General features: G+C 38.7%; 1 protein-coding gene across 2 annotated transcripts in view; it reads left to right on the top strand.

Annotated features, from left to right (window-relative positions):
* The window catches only part of FAM120A (family with sequence similarity 120A), a 269,779-nt gene that overhangs the window by 107,985 nt on the left and 136,938 nt on the right, over positions 1-24,856 (top strand). For both annotated transcript variants that reach the window (XM_006901938.1, XM_006901939.1), the window contains 2 exons: positions 8,263-8,360; positions 8,597-8,880. In XM_006901938.1, coding sequence (XP_006902000.1) covers positions 8,263-8,360; positions 8,597-8,880 — 382 coding nt within the window. The remainder of the gene's footprint in view (positions 1-8,262; positions 8,361-8,596; positions 8,881-24,856) is intronic.

Below are 24,856 nucleotides of genomic sequence, written 5' to 3'. Positions count from 1 at the left end.
TCTGTTCTGACTACTGCCTCTTGATCCAAGTCCAGGTTTCGCATTAGCACAATTAAATGTTCTGGGATTCCCATTCTTCTCAGAGTCAGCCACAGTTAGTTATGATCCACACAGTCAAATGCCTTTGCATAATCAATGAAACACAGATAGACATTCATTATACCATTCATGAAATACCATTCATTAGACGTTCAAAAATTTTAGGAAGTACTACGTGAATAAGAGACAATGGTAACGGAAGGAAGTGTAAGCTGTATTGAAGGTACTGCCAAAATAAAAAGTCCCAGGAATCAATGTGATACCAACTGACTTGTTACAATTAACACATACGGCCTTGGATACTCTCAACAGTTAATGCCAGGAAATTTGGAGACAGCCATCTAGTCAAAGGACTGGAAAAGGTCCCTATTTGTTTCCACTCTCAACAAAGCTGATAGAAAAGAATGCGGAAACTATCGAACTATAATTAATGTCATATGCAAGTAAAATATTGCTGAAGATCATTAAAAAACAATATACAGATATAGGGAACCAGCAGAAGATCAGTCAGGATTTAGAAGAGTCCAAAGCACCAGGGATCATTGCTGATGTCAGATGGATCCTGAGCGAAAGTAGGGAATACCAGAAGATTATCTATTTGTGCTTTATTGACTATAAGTTATGATTAACACAAAGAAGAATTGGGATCTCAGAGCCGTTAATTGTGCTCCTGTGAAACCTGTACTTAAAAAAGGAGGGTGTTGTGGGAACAGAGCATACATTATGTGGCAACAGAGAATACATTAGGGTTGTAAAGTCACCATATGTTTTAAATCTGTCTGATGAATAACTTATTGGAGAAGTTAAACTCTATGAAGAGGAATGTGACATCAGGATCAAGGGGAACTCTATAACAGAGGGATCTGTGTTATGCTATTAATACAACCTTGCTTGCTGAAAGTAAGGAGGGTTTGAAGAATGTAGCTTTCAAAATGGATTGCATCTCAATGTCAAGAAAACAGGTTCTTATTACTGGACAGATCAGCAGACATCATGATGGAGAAAAGAGCAAAAATACTGTCAACTTCATCTTACTTGGATACATTATTAACACCCTTGTTACTGTAGTAAGGAAATCAGGAGACATATTGCACTGCAGTTTGAGATCTCTCCAAATTGTTGTTGCGTAAGAATGTCACTATGAGGACTAAGGTGTGTCTGATTCAGACGATGGCCTTCCTAATCACTTTCTATGCATCTGAGAGATGGACAATGAGATGCATTTGATCTGTTGTGTTGGAGAAGAGGAACATCCCATAGGCTGCCAAAAGAACAAATTGTCCTGGTGAGAGCCCAGTCAAGAATGTTGCCTGGAGGCAAGGATGAGGAGGATTTGCTTCGCATACTTTGAACATCTTGTTAGGAAGGACTATTCCTTGAACAAAGACATGATGTTTGAAAGCTTGGATTGTCACTAAATAAGAGGAATACGATCAACCAGGTGGATTCACAGGGTAACTGCCACAATAGACTCAACTTATGTCAGGAAGCTTAAGGATATCACAGGATAGGACAGTATTCACATCTGTTGTTCACAGGGTCTCTATGCATCATACTAGACTGGCGGCACCTTACAAGAAGAAGATAGGTAGACTTTCATGATCATGAAATTGACAATTTTACCAAAGGCAATCTAGAAATTCAGGGCAATCCCTGTACTGACACTAATTCCATTCTTCAACGAGATGGAAAACTCAATAACCTCTGTCATCTGCAATGAATGAAGAGAGACTCTGAATAAGTAAAACACTCCTAATAAAGGTAGGATGCATCTCACTCTATGATTTCTTTTTTTTTTTAATTATTTTTTTTTTCACTCTATGATTTCAAATCACACCACACAGTAGTGGTGGTCAAGACAAAATGGTACAGATCAGTGGAAAAGAACTGAGAACCCGGAAACCACACCAGTGTTCATAGCAGCACTATTCACCATTGTAAAAACATGGAAATAACCCAAATGTCCAACCACAAATGAATGGATTGAGAAATTATGGTACATTCACACAATGGAATACTAGGCAGCATGCACGAGCAATAACTTTGTAAATTATTACCTAACTTGGGAGGGATTGGCAAGCATTATGCTGAGTGAACTAAATCAGTCCCACAAGGATAAATACTGTGTAAGACTGTTATTGCAGAATGAGTATAAGGATCCTGGAGGGGTGTGAGAGACTACAAGCAGAGGGATGTGGATGTGCAACAGGGGGTAAGGATTAATCATTGGGTTGTACAATTTGGGGCAGAAACAGGGGAGGTGAGGGAAATGAAAAGAATTTGTCTGAATTTGTAGTCAAGTTTTATAAATAAACTAGTGGCGGGGAAGTGAATACACATACTGCGAAGATAGCTGGCAGTTAGCTAATTCAACATAAAGAGATCTACCTATCCAATGGGGGAAAATAAAAAAGAAACCAGCTTATGTACCTATGGTCAACTGATTTTTGACAAGAACATGAAATCAGTTAAATGGGAAAATGACTGCTTAGAAAACTAGAAAATCTTTTGTAGAAAACTCTAGCAAGATCTACACCTTACACCATACACAAAAACCAACTCAAGTTGGATCAAGAACCTAGGAGTACAACCAAAGATTATGAACTTCATCAGAGAATAGCTTGGAAGAATTCTAGAAGCTCTAATCCATAACATAAACAGTCTTCCAAGCATTATGAAAGACATACGACCAGGAGAGAATAAAACAGATGAAAGGGTCCTTCTAAGAATCAAATCCATATGCATATCATTAAATTTCTCCAGCACGATAAAAAGAAAAACCACAACTGGGAAAAGATATTGGACAATGACATCTCTGATAATGGGCTCTTATGTAAAATTTCTAGGATATTCCAGCACCTGAACAAGAAAAAGGTAAACAATGCAATCACAAAATGGGCACATGGTATGAATAGACCCTTCACCAAAGAAGATGCTCAGATGGTAAACATGTGAAAAATGTTCAAAATCCCTAGCTCTAAGAGAGATTCAAATCAAAACAATTGAGATGTCAATCTCACCCAGTAACAAGAGAAAAGTTCAAAAGAGCAGCAACAACAAATGTTGGTGAGGTTATAGAGATATTGGAACCCTTATACACTGCTGGTGTGAGTGTAAAAGGATGCAACAACAATGGAAAACGGTCTGGTGCTTTTTCAAAAAGTTGGAAATAGAAATACCATATGAATTCAGCAATTCCATTAGTAGCAATATACCCTAAGGAAACCAGAGCTGCCACCCAAAGAGATGGATGCATGTTTATTGCTGCATTATTCACAAGAGCAAAGAGATGGAAGCAATCCCAAGTGCTCATCAAAAAATGAATGGATAGAAAAACTATGGTATACTACAAAAAACAATGGAATACTAGACAGCAGTAAAAAACAGGGAAATAATAAAACATTACACAACCTTGGTGATCCTGGAGGACATTATCCCAAAATATCTCAGTGACAAAAGGACAAAAACTATGCATAATACTGTTATACAACAGGACTGACATGGGGGTTTGGGGAATTTAAGAATAAAGGAGACTGATAATGAACACTACATCTGAACAGATGGAGGAAAAAGTGATTTAAAGAAATACATGATTATTTATATAACAACAGTTCAGAATAAGAGATGCATTGCAAAGTAAAGTAGGGGAGTGGTGGAGTACAGGGAATAACATTGTGCAAAAATGAATGAGATTTTTCTTTTTCATAAAAATAAAGTGAACTGAAGCATGCAAAGGAGGAAGAGGGAGGAAAATGTGCCAACACTGAATGAATGAAATCCATCTTTTCTGTAAATTTTTGTTAAAATTACAACTAAAAAAAGAAAAAACAAAAGAAATAAAAAATGAAATGCTCTGTAAAGTCCTTTATTAAGCATCTCGTGACTATAAATTATGTCCTTTGCTGGTCATTATATTGAATCTATTCCTTTATTTGTGACTATAACATCTATTTGAAAATAATCTTCATAGTTTTTTCTCTCATTTACCACCAAAGGGATTTCTTGTGCTGTAGTCTAGAGTTTGCTGCTAACCCAAAGGCAGCACCTCTGCAGTAGTACAAATCCAGTCAGCACAACTGAGAAAGAAGAGTAATCTCCTTCTGTGTGACTATGCTGCTGCTGTTGTTGTTATGTGCCATCGAGCAGCTTGCGACTCATAGTGACCCTATGTTCTATCCTGTGCCAACCTCGCCATCTCAAACACACTCATTCCCACCACTCCAATCACAGAATTGATCCATCTCATTGAGGGTCTTCCTCTCCTACGCTTTCCCTCCACTCCCCCAAGCATGATGTCCCTCTCCAAGGACAAGTCCCTCCTCGCAATATGCCCAAAGTATGTCAGATGAAACTTCAGAATCCTTCACTCCAAGGAGCATTCTGGCTTCACCATCTCCAGGACAGAGCTGTTTGTTCTCCTAGCAGTCCATGGTATATTCAACACTCTCCTCCAACACCACAGCTCAAAGGCATCAACTCTCTATCATCCATATTCACTGTCCAACTCTTGGATGCATAGCACGCAATTACAAAGACTATAGCCTGGATCAGATGCACCTAAGTCTCCAGCCTGACGTCGTTGCTTGTCAGTACTCTTGAGAGGTCCCTCATAGCTGACTTTCCCAATGCAATCCGTCTCCTGATTTCCTGACTGCTGTTACCAGGAGTGTTGACTGTGGAGCCAAGTAAACTAGAACTGTTAACTTTCTCAATATCTTCACCATCCACACTGATGCTGCCAATTGGCCCAGTGGTGAGAATCTTTTTTTTCTTGATGTGGAGCTTCAATCTGTATGGGAGGCTGCAGTCTTTGACCTTCTGCAGAAAGCGCTTCAGATCCTCCTCAGTTACAGCAAGCAGGGGTGTGTCATCCTCATAACGCAGGTTGTTGATAAATCGTCCACCAATCTTGACCCCACATTTCTCCTCATAGAGCCCAGCCTCTTGGATAATCTGCTCTGCATACAGGTTGAAAAGGTATGGAGACAGGACACATCCCTGGCGTACACCCTTCCCAATTTTGAACCATGCAGTGTTCCCTTGCTCTGTTCTGATGACTGCCTCCTGGTCCAAGTATAAGTTTCACATTAGAACGATCAAGTGTTCTAGGATTCCCATTCTTCTCAGAGTCAGCCATAGTTTGTTATGATCTACACAGTCAAATGCCTTTGCATAGTCAATGAAACAGAGATAGACATTCCTCTGGTATTCCCTACTTTCAGCCAAGATCCATCTAACATCAGCTACAATATCTCTAGTACCACGACCCCTTCTAAACCCAGCCTGGACTTCTGGTAGTTCTCTGTTGATGTGCTGTTCCAGTCGTTTTTGGATAATCTTCAGTAAAATCTTGCTTGCATCTGAAATCAGTGAGATTGTTCTGTAGTTTCCACATTCTGTTGTGTCACCTTTCTTTGGGATAGGAACAAATACCGATCTCTTCAAGTCAGTTGGCTAAGTGGTTGTTCTCCAGATTTCTTGGCACAACTTGGTGAGCACGTCCAGGGCAGCATCTGTTAACTGAAATATGTCAATTGGTATACCATCTATTCCTTATTTTTTGCCATTTCCTTCAAAGCAGCCTGAACTTCTTCTTTCATCACCATAGGCTCTTGCTCATATGTTGTTTCATGAAATTCTTCTGTGTCTTCCAATTCCTTTTGATGCAGTGAGTCAGTATATTCCTTCCATCTTCTTTTAATACTTTCTGGATCATTTAACATTCTGCCAAAAGCATCCTTGATTATAGCAACTCGAGGTTTGAATTTGTTCTTTAGTTCCTTGAGCTTAAGATATGCTAAGCGAGTTCAGCCCTTTTGATTTTCTGACTGCAACTCCTTGCACATTTCATTGTAATATTTTGCTTTGTCATCCCGTGCTGCCTTTTGAAATCTTCTATTCAACTCTTTAGTATCTTGAATTCTTCTTTGTGCTTTGGCTTCTCTGCGCTCCAGTGCAATTTTCAGAGTCTGTTCTGACATCCATGTTGGTCTTTTTCTTCCTCTTCTGTCCTTGCAATGACCGTTTGCACTCTTCCTGGATGATACCCTTGATATCCTCCCACAACTCATCTGGCCTTCGCTCATTAGTGTTCAAAGCCTCAAACCTGTTCCTGAGATGGTTCTGAAATTCAGGTGGGATAGACTCAAAGTCATATTTTGCTTGCCTTGGATTTGGTTTAATTTTCCTCAGCTTCAGCTTGAATTTGCATATGAGTAGTTGGTGGTCTGTTCCACAGTCAGCTCCTGGCCTAGTTTTCACAGCTGTTATTGAGCTTCTCCAGCGGTTCTTTCCACAGATTTAATCTGTCTGATTCCTTTGCATACCATCAGGTGAAATCCAGGTATATAACCTGCGTTTATATCTCTTAAAAATGTATTTGCTATGAGTAAGTCATGATTGTGCAAAATTCGATCATTCTCTCTCCAGCTCCATTTCTGTTACCGAGTCCATGTTTTCCAACTACTGAATCTTCTTCTTTGTTCCCGAATTTTGCATTCCAGTCACCCATTATTATCAATGCATCTTGATTGCATGTTCGATATGTTTAATCAAATATAATTTAGCAATCCTGGGAACAATAGATGGCCAAATGTACCATTCTTTTCTGTTTTTCAATTACCCTCTTATTTTTCCCATGTATGATATATTGTTACAAAGACTGACACTTAGACAACATGGCCAGAGCATATGAGACAAAGTCTTACTTTCCATGTGTCCCTCCAAGAAGCAAGTGCATCTTCCACTAGATAGATTTGTTCTATTGGCAGTGTATTATATTCAGTGTTCTTACTACCACAAATTGAAAGACAAGAGTTCTTATTTGGTCTTCTTATTTCATATCCAATTTTTACCTGATTTTGAAAAAATTAAAATACCATGACTTGGGTCAAGTGCACCTATTCTTTATAATTGCATCCTTGTTTATTAGCAGTTTGGGTTTTCTTGGGTTTTTTATAATTAAAAATATCTTTTAAAATACATAGTCCCAGGGCAACATATGCTTTTGTTTCTTCAACGCAGCTCTCATGCATATCCAAGTAATATGAAAAACTGACAACTTCAGTATTGATTTTTCCTGTTGATCGATTTATGAGCACATAATAACCATTTTATAAACAGAATGCATCAAAAAATATGCCACTTTAACTTGAATGGCATCTGCTTCATAACTAATTAATTAGCCTGTCATTTTTTGTTCAAAAGTTAGGAATGAATCCTCAGTGACAAAAACAATCATACACTAGACTTTTGTAGTGATTTAAATTAAAATTGTAAAGCTCAGTGGATTTCCTAACATAATTTGGTTTGAAGTATGACTGAAATAGAATCACCCGAAAATAGAACTTTAAAAAATCCAGAATCCTAAATCTTACTATCAGACCTTCAGATTTAATATGTTTACTGTTGAATTTAGAACATGTCCTTTGTGAGAATGTGCTTCTGTATTTACATGTTAAAGTTTTACAGTTCCTCCTACCTGAACTACTCTCCACACCATCTCTTTAATGTACAGGTAGAAGTAATTGCCAGGATCAAACACCTGTGCCATTTTAAAGTTTGAGTGCTAAAGTTACTTAATTAGAAATGCAATCTTTCACTTAAGATATTTATGGGTATTAATCACTGTGGAAAAAGTTTGCAGTCTTGGACAACCAAGTCTTTCTCACATAGCTTTCTCCTTGCAGTCACTAAACAAAATTATATACTTTTACAAGTTAGCATGAGAATAATGAATAACAAAGGCCACTGTAAATTAGAACTTTTATAATCTAATGCTTTAAAAATCTCTTTGCCATTTCTTTACCTCTTGTAAAATGTACAAACTGTAAAACAATGCAACCTAATTATCCTATTGTGAGCAGCAACTATTACACTGTAAAAACCTGCTTCTTAGCTACAACCCTAATTTTAATAAAGTTAATTAGAAAAATTCTGTTTTAAAAATTAATTGAAGGTAGCATATTCTCTCAGTTTTCTTCCTATAATGTCTGCCCTGTTAACAGTGCTTTTAGCTTTTCTGGGTTGTGAACAGTAAGAGAAACCATTACCAAGAATATTTATAAAGTTCAAGAGAGAAGGAACAAATGAAGCATTAAACGAATGAACAAGAACACTACCAAGAGTTAACTTAAAAGTCTTTAAAGCTAAAACCTTAACCTCCATAAAGTGTTAATCTGTTCATAGTTGTTTTATTGTTGTGTTTCCATATTGTTTAAACAGCCAGACCAAATCAATTTGGAATGCCTGGGATAGTGCCACCATATGTTCCCCCTCAGATGCTCAACATTCCACAGACCTCTCTACAAGCAAAACCTATGGTAAGGGGCCTCTGTTCTTGTTGCTATAGTTAGCCGTGTATCTGATAGACAGTAGTTGGCCTTAATAAATAAATACGTGTGAATATTAAAATTTCTCAAACTCTTGAGTGAACAGATGACATACATGCATAAGTTTATTTCAAATGAGGGCAAAGAAAGGAAATATAAATGTAAAATCAGGTTCCTATAAGCAGTAATTTCTCTTCGTGAGCATGATTTGTGCCTTTTTGTTTTAGACCTCACAGATGCCAAGCCCAGGTGGTGCTCCAGGTCAGGGTCCATACCCATATAGCCTCTCTGAGCCGGCTCTCACTTTGGAAACAAGTGGAAAGAATTTGGCTGAGCAGAACAACTATAGTAACATTCCTCCAGAAGGGAAACATACTCCATTGTATGAACGATCCTCTCCAATAAATCCAGCTCAAAGTGTCAGTCCCAATCACGTGGATTCAACTTATTTTCCTGGTTCTTCTACATCGTCATCCTCAGATAATGATGAAGGCAGTGGGGGAGCTACAAAGTGAGTATGCACAAAATAGAAGTAGCTATCACCTTACCTTTAAGGAGTTATAATGGACAGTATATTACATGTTGAACTGTTAACTATAAGGTCAACAGGGCAAATCCAGCAGCTAATTGAGTGAAAAAGACAGTTTCCTGTAGAAATTTATAGCCTCGGAAACTCAATGAAAGATCACTGAGTTTACTGAACAGCTTTTAATGTCAGCTTACTTATTAGTTCATGGGTTACCTGGAATTGTGTATTCTAGCTGCCCAGTCTTATTAGTGCTTTGTTTAAAGCTCCAGTTTATTGTAGATAGTTTGTCATACTCATTCTGTGCTTAAATTGTAGCTTCTTGAAATTTGGAGAAAGAGAGTAAGTACAAGAGCAGTTTTCAAGACTTACAGTGTAATCAGCCCCATGACTTTGAACTCTAGAAAACTCAGGCTATTCCTTTTCTTGAAAGAATTCTGTTGTTGTTGTTGTTACTATGTGCCATTGAGTCATTTGTGACTCATAGCTACCCTATGTACAACAGCCCTAAACCCTGCTGTATCCTGTGCTAATCGGACTGCCTCTGACACACCCATCCCGCTTAACCCTGTCACTCTATGAATCCATCTCATAGAGGGTCTTCCCCTCTTGTGCCATCCCTCCACCCTCCCAAGCATGATGTCCCTCTCCAAGGACCTGTCCCTCCTTGCAGCATTCCCAAAGTATGTCAGACAAAGCCCGAAAATCCTTGCCTCCAAGGAGTTGCTTGGTTTAACCCTCTCCAGGATGAATCTGTTTGTTTTCTTGGCAGTCCATGGTACATTCAATACTCTTCTCCAGCACCATAGCTCAAAGGCATCAATTCTCCTTCTGTCCTCCCTAGTCATTGTCTAGCTCTCCTAGAGACACACCATTGCTCTTGAGTACTTTAGAGAGGTCATTAACAGCAGACTTTCCCATTGCAATATGTTTTTAGATTTCCTGACTGCTGGTGCCAAGAGTGTTTACCATGGAGCCGAGCAAACTGAAGCTGGGAACAATCTCAGTTTCTTCGCCATCCATCCTGGTGTTCCCAGTTGGTCCAGTGGTGAGAATCTTTGTCTTCTTGACATTGAGCCTCAGTCCATACTGAAGGCTGCAGTCCTTGACCCTTCGCAGCAAGTGCATGAGGTCCTCCTCAGTTTCAGCAAGCAGGGTTGTGTCATCTGCATAATGCAGATTGTTAATAGATCGTCCACCAATCCTGATGCCACAATTCTCCTCATAGAACCCAACCTCCCGGATAATCTGCTCTGCATACAGGTTGAAAAGGTATGGAGACAGGACACATCCCTGACATACACCCTTCCCAATTTTAAACCATGCAGTGTTACCCTGCTCTGTTCTGACGACTGCCTCCTGGTCCAAGTATAGGTTTCGTGTTTGGTTTGGTGCCTCTAACTCGCCTTTCTATTGGTATTTGATTTTCGAACAATCTCCCATGAAAGTTACAGCCTCAGAAATCTGCTGAAGGATCAGCTATGAGCCAGCTCCAACTCTTGAGTAGAGAGTTAAGTGGAAAGCATTTCTTTGAAGTTTAGAGACTTGGTCATTTTTAATATGTTGAATAATAAACAAAACCTCAACTCGTTCTAATTGAATTAGTCAGCTTGCAACTGACCCTCCAGAGCATTCTCAGAGCCTGCAAATTGCACAGGGTGCAATTGTCCTTTGGCCCCAAGGAGCTTCTGGTGGATTTGAACACATCCCTATGATGTTGAAGGAAGAACTTCAAGCTGCTTTGAAGGAAATAGCAAAAAAAATAAGGCCCCAGGGATAGATGGTATACCAATTGACATATTTCAGCTAACAGATGCTGCCCTAGATGTGCTCACCAAGTTGTCAAGAAATCTGGAGAACAACCACTTGGTCAACTGACTGGAAGAGATCTATATTTGTTCCCATTCCAAAGAAATGTGACCCAACAGAGTGTGGAAACTATAGAACAATATCGTTGATTTCACATGCAAGCAAGATTCTACTTGAAGATTATCCAAAAAAGACTGGAACAGCATATCAGCAGAGAACTGCCAAAAGTCCAGGCTGGGTTTAGAAGGGGTCATGGTAGTAGGGATGTTGTAGCTAATGTTAGATGGATCTTGGCTGAAAGCAAGGAGTACCAGAGGAATGTCTGTCTGTGCTTCATTGATTCTGCAAAGGCGTTTGACTGTGTGGACCGTAACAAACTGTGGCTGACTCTGAGAAGAATGGGAATCCCAGAACACTTGATCGTTCTAATGCGAAACTTATACTTGAACCACGAAGCAGTTGTCAGAACACATCAAGGAAACACTGCATGGTTCAAAATTGGGAAGGGCGTACGCCAGGGATGTGTGCTGTCTCCATACCTTTTCAATCTGAATGCAGAACAAATCATCCGGGACGCTGGGCTCGATGAGAAATGCGGCATCAGGATTGGTGGAAGATCTGTAAACAGTCTGCATTATGCAGGTGACGCAACGCTGCTTGCTGAAACTGAGGAGGACCTGAAGCACTTGCTGCTGAGGGTCAAGGACTGCAGCCTCCAATATGGACTGAGGCTCAGTGTCAAGAAAACAAAGATTCTCAGCACTGGGCCAATTGGCAGCATCAGGATGGATGGTGAAGAGATTGAGATTGAAGAGCAACGTTGTGTCTTTGGATTTCCATTCTTCAGAGAGTCAGCCACAGTTTTTTATGGTCTGGTACAGGCCATGGTCTTTGCAAATCACTTGTTCTGTGTCAGAGAGCTAGACAGTGACCAGGGATGATAGAAGGAGAATTGGTGCTTTTGAGCTTTGGTGTTGGAGAAGAGTGCTGAGGCTATCATGGACTGCTACGAAAACAAACAGATTCATCCTGGAGAGGGTTAAACTGGGTTGCTCCTGGGAGGCAAGGATTCTGAGACTTCGTCTGACATACTTTGGTCATGTTGTAAGGAGGGACCAGTCCTTGGAGAAGGACATCATGCTTGGGAGGGTGGAGGGCAGGCGCAGGAGGGGAAGGCCCTCTGGGAGGTGGATTGATTCGGTCCCTGGGGCAATCGGGATGAGTGTGTCAGAGAAAATGAGATTCACACAGGACAGAGCAGAGTTTAGAACTGTTGGACATAGGGTCGCTATGAGTCACCAGCAACTCGACGGCACATAACAACAACAACAATGAACATAGGTGATCATTTCTCCATTTTTGTCTCAGTTCTAATTTCCTTGGGGTATATTCCCACCAGTGTAATGGCTAAGTCATAAGGGGTTGGGATTAGTCTTTGGAGAAGGACATTATGCTCAGTAGAGTGGAGGATCAACACAGGAGAGGAAGACGCCAGATTAGATGGATTGATAAAGTAACTGGGGCAATGAAAGTAGGTGAATTATTGAGACTGGCTCAGGTCAGCGCAGGGTTTAGAGCTGCAGTTCATAGGGTCACTGTGAGTCACAGGCAAATTGATAGCACATAATAACAACATATTAAATTTTTGAGGAAACACTAAACTGACTTCCAGAATGATTGTACTATTTTGCAGTCCCATCACCAGTACATGAGTTCCAGTCTCCCCACATCCTCTCCAACAATGTATTACTTACTGTCCTGTTAAACTTAGCCATTGCTACTGGGTACTGTGGTACCTAATTATTGTTTTGCTTTGCATTTTTCTGATTGCTGGTAATTTTGAACATTTCTTCATGTGTCTTTTGGCTATCCAAATGTCATTTTCTGTGAAAAGTCTTTTCATATCTTTTGCCCACCTCATGTGATTGGGTTATCAGTCTTTATATTGTTGAGGCCCTGTGCTATTCTGTAACCTTCCATTGTGAAACCTTTGTCTGAGATGTCATTCCAAATGTTTGGCTTTCCTTCCTTCCCCACACCCCTTGCAGTCTGTAGGTTTTCTTTTCATCATATTGGAAAAAGTTTTTGATGCGCACGGGACTTAGTTCTTAGAAGGTTCCATTCACTGATTTTATCCTTCCCTGGTAAGTACAGCATTTCTGGTTCACCACTGGGCCAGTTGGCAAGACCCTGATAGATGGAGAAGAGATTGAAGTTGATAGCAATTTCGGCTCCACAATCAATACTCTTGGCACAAGCAGTCAGGAAATCAAAAGACAAATTGCATTGGAGAAGTCTTTTGTCAGGGACCTCTCCAAAGTGCTAAAGAGCAACAGTGTCAGTTTAAAGATTCAAGGTTCACTTGATCCAGGCCATGTCTTGGCAGTAACTTGCCATGAATAAGAGAGCTGGATAATGGCTAGGTATGACAGTAGAAGAATCTATGCTTTTGAGTTGTGATGTTGGAGAAGAATATTGAACATAACTGTGGATCGCCAAGAGAACAAAAATGTCTGTCTTGGAGAGCGTGAAACCAACTTTCTCCTTGGAGGCAAGAACTTTCAAGCTGTGTGTCACGTATTTTAGGCATATTGCCAGGAGGGCCCTGTCTTTGGAGAATGACATCATGCTTGGAAGGGTGAAGGGATACCACAAGAGGGGAAGACTTCAGATGGGATGGATTGACACAGTAACTGAGGTAATGGTGATAGGTGTGTCAGAGTCAGTGAGACTGGCTCATGATAGAGCAGGGTTCAGAGCTATTGTACATAGGGTCATAGGCAGTTCGATAGCACATAACAACATTTATGCCATAGACTAGGCCTTCTAAGTTTGCTCACAATTTGTCTCTTAAAATCTTTAATGGTTTTGAGCTTAAGACTCCACCTTGAGTTAATTTTTGTCTGTGATGTGAGATGTGGATATTGTTTCCGTTTTCCAGTTTTGTTAGCAAACAGTTTTGTTGACTACAAATGACAACAGGTTGTCATTTTCCCATTTAATATGTTTTGATTTTTTGTCAAGTACTGATTGATAGAGTAGATGTAGATATACCTCTTTTATCCTCTGTAAGATATATTATCTACCTCTTAGTTGGCAGTTACTGAGAGATTTCCTACTATCAAGATAGTACATTTTTCAGAACAGCATAAAATGTAGACTTGTTTATTTTCTGTATGTAAAATCCTAAATTCTAAAATGAAATAAGATTTCACTTAGTGCTCTGAATCTCTAGATTTAGGCCCAGAAATCTGCATTTTAGAATGCAGTTTAATCAAGTTGATGTTTTCAGATGCCCTTCTACTCTAGAATACCAAGACACTGAATTTTCTTTTGAAAATTGGTTCATGTCAGTTTGATCCAAGTATGTATATCATAGGTTCATCTTAATAAGAAATGTTCTTTCTAGTCTCCAAAGGGAGCTCTGGTGGTCTAGTGGCAAGAAGCTGTGCCCTAATCCAAAAGGTACACGGTTCAATGCCACCACCAGCTGTTCCACGGGAGAAGGATGAGCAGTCTCCTCCCGTATGATTAACTGCCCCTGAAAACCCACCAGAGGGTCTGCTATGGGTTAGTTCTGACTCGATGGTAAACAACACCACCATAGCTTAATTAGAAATAGTATTCTTTATTATTCAGAGTTATATTCTAGTTACAAAATACAGAAACAAGTAGGATTGCTCATTTGGGTAAAGTTAGTGGTTCCCATGGCACATCTAAATTCAGGTTATCTAATTTGTTAGCATAACAAAACATGAGTTTGATTAAGTAAGTTGTCCTCATTTAGAAGAAAGAGTCAAAAACATTGCTTCAGACTATTCTTTTCTTTATATTTTATATTCTTTTCTGTATATTCAGCTCTTGACTCTGCAAAGGTTTTGATCCCTGTTGGCTTTCCTAGAACTTTCCCTGATTCACAGAGGTCTCTCTCAACTTCTGTCCATTTGTTCTTTACTATTTCCTGGCTACTATCTATTTGCTGCTACTAGAACATAAACTCAGTATAAAGATCATATTTTCTATTTTTCTGTATTGTGATATAAAGTGTGGTAAAACAGGCAGCATGCAAATAGAAACAAATGCTTGGATTCAAGTTACAATTTTGGAAGTATAGTCCATATTAACTGCTGTGGTTTTTTTCTCTGAAGTGATTCAAGTCCTCTTAACTTTCCACAAGCAAAGTTATGCCATCTGTATGTAACACTTTCCTCCTATCCTAATAGTACAACCTATTGGATAATTTGCACAGCATACAGATGTTGTTGTTATGCTGCAGGATTACAACTCAGGTGCACACCTTCTCTGAATTTAAACCATGCAATGTCTCCTTGTTCTGGTCGATGGTTACTTTTTTATTCTATATGCAAGTTTCCCAAGAACATAATTAAGTGTTCTGGAATTTGAGGTTTGTTTTTTTTTCTCTTAAAATAAAATTTATTAACATTTTCTTCTTTGGAAAGACAGACATAGATTACAGGCATGGCTATTTTTCTGTTTGAGGAAAATGAAGAGTTAACAAAAATGATAGAATAAGAAAGTGAGTCTTATCTGCTATCCTTTATAATTCCCTTTATGATTCAATTGTTCTTCCTAGTATTTTGAAATAATAGCTGGTAACTTGATGGTTGAGTATTTGACTCACATCATGTTAGCATAGAAATAAATTCATTACACTGGTCATTTAGCCATTCTTTTTTTTTCTCTATAATTATATTTTATTAATTTTCATAAACATTTACAGAGATTTTGGGCTTCCACTCATTCATTGTTGCACTATTCTCTCTACCCTCCTCCCAGTTTGTTCTTGTCCAAATGCCGCAGTGCTTGTCAAAGCCAGTTCTGATTAATCTTCTTTGTCAGTGTGTCCTTTGCCATTCCCTATCACTCCTCCCTGAGAGAGACTTCACCCTGAGTCATAAGGAAAAGGGGATGGCATATTCTCTTAGCTACTTCCTGCTGAAAAGAGACGCTGTGGGTTTCAGGGTGAAGATCTTCTCTCACTACTCTAAAGGGCCCCTTTGGCAGTAGGAAACACATAGACTATTATGGAGATTGATTTTGGAATTTAGATGCACTCTTATTGATTGTGCTTGGCCGTACATGTTCATATCCTTGAAGATGTATCATGGGGGTGTTGCAACCTAGAAGACACAAATTTGACTAACAAGTTATAAGTACATGAGTCCAAAAATTATGGAAAAGTAAAAGAAAAGATTCTTTCATTGTTTTACAAACCCTCCCCCAGGTCCCCTCCACCATGTAGCCCTCGCTCTAGTCTCCTGTGATGACAGAAATACCCAGTTATATCTCTCTTTTAAACGGTTCTCTCCCTCCTCTGTTTCAGTGCAGTATACATTATTGAACCCATCTTACTCAGTCTCTCCCCAACCCCAAGGACAGTCCCATTCTACAACAGTGGCATCATGTAATATTTGTCCTTTTGTGACTGGGATATTTCACTCAGCATGATGTTCTCCAGAGTCAACCGTTTTGAATAATATTGCATGAGTTCCATGTTTTTTAATGCAGCATAGTATTCCATTGTGCGAATATACCACAGCTTCTCTAGCCATTCGTTTGTTGATGGGCACTTAGGTTGTTTCCAACTCCTTGCTATTGTGAACAAAGCTGCAATAAACATGGGTGTGCATATATCTGCTTGGATGTCAGCTATGGTCTCTTCAGGGTATATTCCCAGTAGTGGAATTGCTGGGTCAAATGGTATCTCTATTTGCAACTTTTTGAGAAAGCGCCATACTGCTTTCCACAGGGGTTGCACCATTTTACACTCCCACCAACAGTGAATCAGGGTTCCAGTTTCTCCACAACCTCGCCAACATATCAGATAAGGGACTTATATCCAGAATTTATGAAATACTTGAGCACCACAACAAGATAAAGGTAAATAATCCAATAGAAAAATGGGCACAGGATATGAACAGGCACTTCACCGAAGACGACATTCAGATGGCTAACAAACACATGAAGAAATGCTCAAAATCCCTAGCCCTAAGAGAGATGCAAATTAAAACAACTATGAGATATCATTTCACCCCAGTCAAAATAGCAGAATTTGAGGTTTTTAATATATACTTTATATTGGGGCAAAAGGTGCTTGGTGACATAGTCTGTAAGGAGTTGTATTGATAACCCAATAGTGGTTAATTATCATTTCCACAGGGTAAAGATGGACAATCCCTTTTGTATGATTTGCAGCCACTGAAAACCCGTTAGAGGGCTAGCTGTGTCTGTCCAACTCAGCAACAATAATTTTGAGTTTTATATCTCAAAAATACTTAAGTGTGTACACATTATGTGTGCACATACACAGCCTTCTGGAGTTAATAGAATAATTTCTCAGTCTCACGATAGAAGGCCAACAAACAAAAATCGGTAGGACATCATGCTTAGAAAGATGCAGAATTAGAATTTTAAAGAAAGGAAGATCTTTAGATTGGCTCAGTGCCTTCAACAGTGGGCTTTAGCACAGCAGAGAGTCTAAGTGTGTTGCCGCATCCACCAGGTATTCACTCAGCCATCCGTTCTGTTGTGCATCGTGTCACTGTGAGTTAAAACCAACTCCGTGGCACCTTAACAATAACACCTTAACAAGGAGTTAAGGGAGAGGGAGCCCAGACAAGAATAGATATCTCTGAGGATATGGGTCAGTTGGAACTCTTAGTCATTGCTGGTGAGAATGCAGAATTGTATATAGGTATTGTGGAGGTCCAGGTGACTCTTTCTCAGAAAACTAAGAATAGAACCACACTATTCAGCAGGTTTGGATATCCCCATGCAATATATGGTTCCACAATCCTCAGCATGTTAATTGAAGCTTTGTTGAGTTTAACAAAGGTGCCATTGACGATCTGGCGAAGGCGAAGGAGCTGTAACACCTTATGAACCTTTGGGCTCACACCGTTGTTACCTCTGATCCTGATGACAAATGCCAGCTTGGGTTCTGCGGGTACATAGAAGTTGTCAGCTTTCCTTGCCATCCGAGCCATCCGAATCTCAGTTCTGTACATCTGCCTGTATTCTTTGTGATAGTGCTTAGCTTTTTCATAGATAAGCTTCCTTCTTGCCTTTTGAAGCATTTTTTTTTGGCAAACTTCTTTCTAAGGCGCTTAACCCTTAATTCTGCGAAATTCCTTCACTTTTTCTTAAGGGTTTCTGGCACTGCAGGAACCTTCTTTTTCTTCTCCACGGCAGCCTCCATGGTTCCAGGTGGAAAATAAAAAAGATTAATATTATTAAGATGTTTTCCAGTCAGAATTTTAGATGTTACCGTGTAATTATTAGAAAGTCATCTGAATTAGATAATAGTGTTTTAATTTAAAACATCTAGATAGTGTTTTTAGTTTCATAATTTATATAGAGCAAAACTAATATTTCATATGTGTTCTTTTGATGTTAGATAAAGTAATGATACATGTGCTTTTCATTTTTAATGTACACATTATCCTTTATAGAAACTTTCCATTTCTTCCTCTTTTAAGTGTGTCATTGTATTATTGACGAATGCATTAGTTTAAGGACTGACTCAATTCCTTAACTCTTGTCCCAGAGAAACTTGCTCAGAATCATTAGGGACAAAATCTTTGGGAATCTACATAATTCATAAACAATTCACATGTGCTTTTATATTAAGCATTTATTCATCTTTGTTGAACTTTGTCTTATTAAAGGAAGATTTCTCTGTGTCATATATTTAGATTACAGTTAGGTAATTTATTCATTCCTTTTAATACCAGTTTCCATGGGAGACTGTGAAGTATATACTGGGTATACAGTTAGTAATGATGACTTAGAATCATAGAATTTATCATTGGGTGATGAAAATATATTTAGTTACAAATAGTGAAAATTCTATTAAGGGAGCACAACAACAAGGAAGAGAAGGGTGCTGTGCATTGGCATTGGATCCAAGACCAATGAGTTGACACATTATGACATTTTAGTACATCAAGATGGGGAATATCAAGTCAACAGAGTAAAATAGATTTCTGTTATTTTTGTCTTTTTTAGAAATAAGTATTGAAGTATATCCCAATACAGGAAGACTAGCTGGTCTTAATATCTCTTCCATCTGTCATGTAGAATAGCTAGACTAACTGGAAAGACTAAGAGTTATCTACACTGGCATGCCTAGTGCTCCACATTGTTCCTATATTGGTACTCTAATTGGCATCGTGTCCACAATGATTCATCTCTGACCCTTCTTCAGGTTCTGGGTCTGTAAATCACACTAGAGGAGATTGCCCATCTTTTTCCTGAAGAGTCCCTGGTAGATTCAGACCACCAGAAAATTGCTGGGAGATTTAGACCTTTAGGTTCACAGTGCATCTCAATACCAAATAGGCCAACAGAGCAATCCTATATAAAGCAGAATTAAACCACACCTGCTCTTGCTTATTCTCACAGTTTTTGCTGTTTTGTTAACAGTCACTGTTTCAGTCCATCTTATAAGAGTGTTCCTATTTTTTCTGGTCCTTTACCAAGGATAAGTCCTTTCTGTGAGGAGGGAATTGGTCCCTCCTCAAAATGAGTACAGAATACCTGAAAGAAATTTAGCTACTATAGAACATACTGCCTTTTATTTCTTTCAAGATAGTTAATTGTTCTTCTGGAAGTCCATACTGTATTCATTATTTGCCAAACCATAATTGAAAGGTATCTGATTTTCTTTGTTCCTTATTCATTGGCCAGCTTTCATCGGAATAAAAACCTCTCAAAATTTATAATCTGAGCCAACTTATAGTTGACCATTGGTTTTCTGGAGTGTGTCAGAGATGATGAAGATGGCACAGGATAGGGTGCAAATCTGTTGTTTACAGGGTTACTATGATTCATGCATGTGATAAGAGCAAATAGCTTAAGAGGAGATTGCTCATCTTTTGCCATTGAATTTTTAGAATCTTCATAATCTCCAGAAGGGCATAGTTTTTAGTTTTAGCAACATGCTCCTCCCTACAGAATAGAACATATAGAGCTCCCTGTATCTCTAAATACAGTGTTGTGAGTGACAGATTAATACTCATATGCATACAAGGAAGACCTGTTAATACCACTATCAAGTCAACTATGTGTACCAACAGCCAGAAGCAAAAAGGCGGAAATAGATAATCTCTACCAACTCTTGTGTTATGCAGATGCCAAAACCTTGCTTGCTAAAAGTGATGAAGACTTGAAACACTTGTTGCTTCTGCAGTCAAGGAATTGATCAAGAAAGCCTTTAATACAAATCGCTTCTCAGTGCCAAGAAAACTAAAATTCTTACCACTGGATTGGTAGACATTATGATGGATCCACAGTTAACACCCTCAGTATTAGCAGTCAGTAAATCAGGAGATGCCTTGCACTGGGGGTTTCTGCAGTTAAGAGCCTCTACAAATTATTGAGGAGTAATGATGTCAGTTTGAGGACTAAGGTGTGTCTGATTTAGGCCATGATCTTTGCTGGACAATGAATAGGGATGACTAAAGAAGAATTGATGCCTTTGAGCTGTGGTGTTGGAGAAGAGCACTGAGCATCCCAGGGATTGCCAAGGGAACAAACATGTCTTGGAGAGTGTGCTCTTTGGAGACAAGGATGATGGGTCCTCACTTCACATACTTGGGGCATGTTGCTAGGAGGTGCTGTTTCTTGGAGGGGCATATGATGTTTGGAAGGAGGAAGGATTGGCAAATGAGAGACACATGAAAAGGTGAATTGATGCTCTAATTGTCGCAATGGGCTCTAGTGTGTCAGGAAGTGTGAAAATGGTAAAAGATAGGATGGGATTTGTTCCTAGGGTTGCTGTGAGTCTACTTGACTTGATGCTGCCTAACAACCACCACCACCAGTCCTTGCAGATGGAAATCAAGTGAACATGCAATCAAGACACATTAATAATAATGGGTGACTGGAATGCAAAAGTTGGGAACAGGGAAGAAAGATCAGTAGTTGGAAAACAAGAACTTGGTGATAGAAATAAGGCTGGAGAAAGAATTATAAATTTTTTTTACAGGTAGTGATTGATTTATTTATTTTCAAATACCAATAGTAAGAAACACAAGTGGTAACTGTACATATGATCTTCACTTGATGGCCTACATAGGAATTAGATTGATTACATAAATGGAAAGAATAGTAGAGAAGCTCAGTATCAGCTATGAAAACTAGGCCATATACTGATTGTGGAACAGATCATTGCTAATTAAATGCAAGTTCAAACTGAAGCTAAAGAAAATTAAATCCAAAGGAACCAAGATTTGACCTTGAACATCCCACCTGAATTTAAAAACCAGCTCAGGAACAGATTTGAGGCCTTGGACACTGATGAACTAAGAACAGATGAGCTAGCTGTTCCAGGATATGCATCCACTTCCTAAACAACATGCCTCTGGAAACTCTATGAACTTTGAGAAACAACAATAGTTACAGATTTGTTTATAGGGTTGCTATGAGTCTTGCTCATCTCAGTGGCAATCAACAGCAAAAAAGAATGCAGAAGTTCATTACAAAGACAGAGGAGGAAGAACAGACCAAGATGGATGTCAGAAGAGACTCTGAAGATTACACTAGAGCTTCAAGAAGCCAAAGCAAAGAGAAGGAAGTAGGAAATTAAGGAGCAGAACTTGAAAATCAAAGGGATGCCATCAAATTTTACTATGCACACTGATATAGAAAATACTGGAAACTAATCTTATATCCTATTAAGGATGAATTTTAATCATCACTCTCATACTTTCATAATGTAATGGGGCATGTATGATGAGAAGGTTTATAGTTTGCTGATAGTTGACTGTTACCTTTCAAAAAGTAATTCTAAGGAACATCAACTGGAAAAATAGAAATGTTACATGATTTTCCAAAAAGAAAATCAAAGGGATTTGATTGGCATTTCTTAAGCTGAAGGAACTGAAGAACAAATTCAAGCCTCAAATTGCGATATGGTATCCGCAGAGTTTTTAATGAACCAGGATGCATCAAAAGAAGGTGGAAGGATTACACAGTCACTGTATCAAAAAGAATTGGCTGACACAGGAGAATTCCATGACTAAAAGGCAAAAAAAAAAAGAGGAAGTCCAGGCTATTCTGAAGGAATTGAGCAGAAAAAGGGCCTAAGAATTGATGGCAAAACTATATATATTACAATATATAATATCTATAACCAATATATATACAATATATATACCTAATATATTTCAGCAAACAAATGCAGCCCTAGATGTGTTTACCAGACTTTGTGAAAAAAATCTGGAGCACTAGGATATGGCCAGCTGACTGGAAGAGATCTATATTTATTTCCATTCCAAAAAAATGGTGAGTCAACATAGTATGGAAATTATCAAACAATACCAGTAATATCACACAAGCCAAATCCTCCTGAAGATTATCCATCAACAACTTCTAGAACTACAAGCTAGATGGTGGCACAAGAGAAGTCATAGCTAGTGTCAAATGAATCTTAACTGAAAGACAGTACCAAAGGAATGTCTTTCTGTGTTTCATTGACTATACAGAAGCATTTCACTATGGAGACCACAACCAATTATGTCTAACATTGAGAAGAATGGAAATCCCAGAACACCTTATTGTGTTCATGAGAAATCTCTACTTGGACCAGAAAGCCATCATCATAACAAAGAAACACGTTATGGCTCAAAGTCAGGAAAGGAATGCATCCTGTCTCCATACATTTTCAGTCCACATACAGAATAGATATTCAAGAGGCTGGACTTAATGAGGACGAGTGTGGTGTAAGAAGTGGAGGAGGACCTGAAGCATTTGCTTGAGAAGGTCAAGGACTAATATCTTCAATATGAATTGAAGCTAAACATCAAGAAAACATTCTCACCATCGGGCTAATTGAGATTGTTAACAGTTTCACCTTGCTTGGTTCTACAGTCAACACTCCTCGCACCAGCACTCAGGAAATTAAAAAAAAAAACACAACTAACCTAATTGCATTCCTCAAGTGTGTTGTCAAGGACCTTTACAGAGTGCTGAGGAGCAATGATGCCAAGAAGACTAAGGTGTGTCTGGTCCACGTCATCTTCAGAATTACTTACTGTGCATCAAAGAGCTGGAAATTGACTAAAGATGACAAATAGAAATACCTTTGTGTTGTGCTGGAAAAGAATATTAAATATTCTATGCACTGCCAAAAGGAAAAAAAACCAAACAGATTTATTGTGGACAGGATGAAACCAAGTTGCTCCTTGGAGGCAAGTGTTTTGAAGACCCACCTCACATCCTTTGGGCATGTTGCCAGGAGAGACTAGTCCTTTGAAAAGGATATGCAGAGAAAGTTTGAGGTAAGACCCTTTATGAGATGCATTAACAAAATAACTGAAGTAATGGAGTAATGTGCCCAAGACAGTAAAAATGGTTTATAATAGGGCAGGGTTCAGAGCTGTTGGAAGTAGAATTGCAGGTGACTTGTGGGCACATCAACAGTAACAACATATACATGTAGTAATATTTGCATATTGAAAATAACATTATTTCAGTCATGTCCTCAAAGTGCCATCGTTTTTTTTAGCATTATTAAAAAGTTCTTTTACATCACATTTGCCCAGTGCAGTATGTCATTTGATTCCCTAACTGGTGCTTCCATGGGTGTTGATGATACATCCAAGTAAAATTAAATCTTTAGTAGTTTAAATATTTTCTGTTCATCATGATGTTACTTGTTACAGTTGTATGGTTTTAGCCCTTAGAAGATACTATAATAAAGCAGGTTTGACGTGAGGGTTTGGGAGAAGAATAGGATAAGAGAAATAGAAAATGAAAATTGCACTGGAACAGATGAAGGAAAGAACTTTTTAAAAGGCCTTTTATGTACAGCAACAGCCCAGAATAAGAGGTAAATTGCAAAGAGGACTGGAAGGAGGAGGAAGGGGGTAATTATGCAGCATGAATGAATATTTTAAAACCCAAAGAAAGGAACTGGGGAGGAGGTAAAATTTTGCAACAGTGAGGAAATGAAAATCTAACTTCTCTGTAAACTTTTGTTAAAATCACAATTAAAAAATATTTAAAAAGACACCAGGGTACTTTTGTAAGTGGACCATAGACTTGAGATGTCAAGAGCTATGAGATAAGCAAAGGTAACAAAACTATTTTTTTCCATCATGCTCACACACTGTTGCCACAGCAAATCTTGCCACTATGAAGTCTTTGCACTCAGCTCACCTTTCCAGACATTTTCTAAAAATTTTGTCCTAGTAAATGAATTCATTTCCATGCTACCCAAAATACACAGCTGAAACAAAAATTCATGAAACAACAGTTCCTTATGTTCATGTCACTGCAGTGTTCTGATTTGTTCTATTTCAATTTTATTTTTTGAATTTTTTGTTTGTTTACTACTGAGGGTGGGTTTTTTTTGTTTACATTTTATGCTTTGGTCAAAAGTTTACAGAGAAATTTAATAGAACCTACAGTTTTCAAAAATGTCTCATTAAGTACCTCTTCTTTTTTTTTTTTTTAATAAAATTTTTATTATATACTGGTTTACTTACTAAGTCCTTATACACTGTTTTCACACCGGATCTGTCATATTTCCTTTACCCACCCCTGCCTCTACCCATTATATTCTGCGATCCTGTGACTGCTCCCTTACCCATCCTCACCCCTTTGCTCCTACATCTCCTCACCACCACCATTACCCCTCTACCCCACCCCCCACCCCTTTGATGCTCATAGACATTTTACCAGTTATCTATTTCTACAATGGTCTTAAAACAGTATTTCTCATTATGGGACTAAGTTACTTACCATAATGCTCTCCATTTGTTCCCAAATCATTGCTCCTGCATGCAGTGTGCAATTCCATCATGTGCATTTACTATAATATCTCAATCCATTCCATTGTGGTTGGACATTTGGGAAGTTCTCATGTTCTTAAGATGGTGAATAATGCTGCTATGAATATATTTGTACAAATCTCCATTTGTGCCTCAATTCTAATTCCCTCAGGGTATTCCAAGCAGTAGAATAGCTGAGTTATATAGAATTTCTATGTTCAGCTTTTTGAGGAAACACCAAACTGCCTTCCAGACTGGTTGTACCATTTTACAATCTGACCAACACTATATTCCATCTGTCCACAACCTCTTCAACATTTACTACTTTCAGGTGTGTGTGTGTGTGTGTGTATATA

This window comes from Elephantulus edwardii, unplaced genomic scaffold (genome assembly GCF_000299155.1).
Source record: "Elephantulus edwardii isolate Elephantulus edwardi_28Jun2011 unplaced genomic scaffold, EleEdw1.0 scaffold00352, whole genome shotgun sequence".
Taxonomy (NCBI): Eukaryota; Metazoa; Chordata; class Mammalia; order Macroscelidea; family Macroscelididae; genus Elephantulus; species Elephantulus edwardii.
The sequence above is the reverse complement of the archived record's forward strand: the minus strand, read 5'-3'. Positions and strand labels throughout refer to the sequence as shown.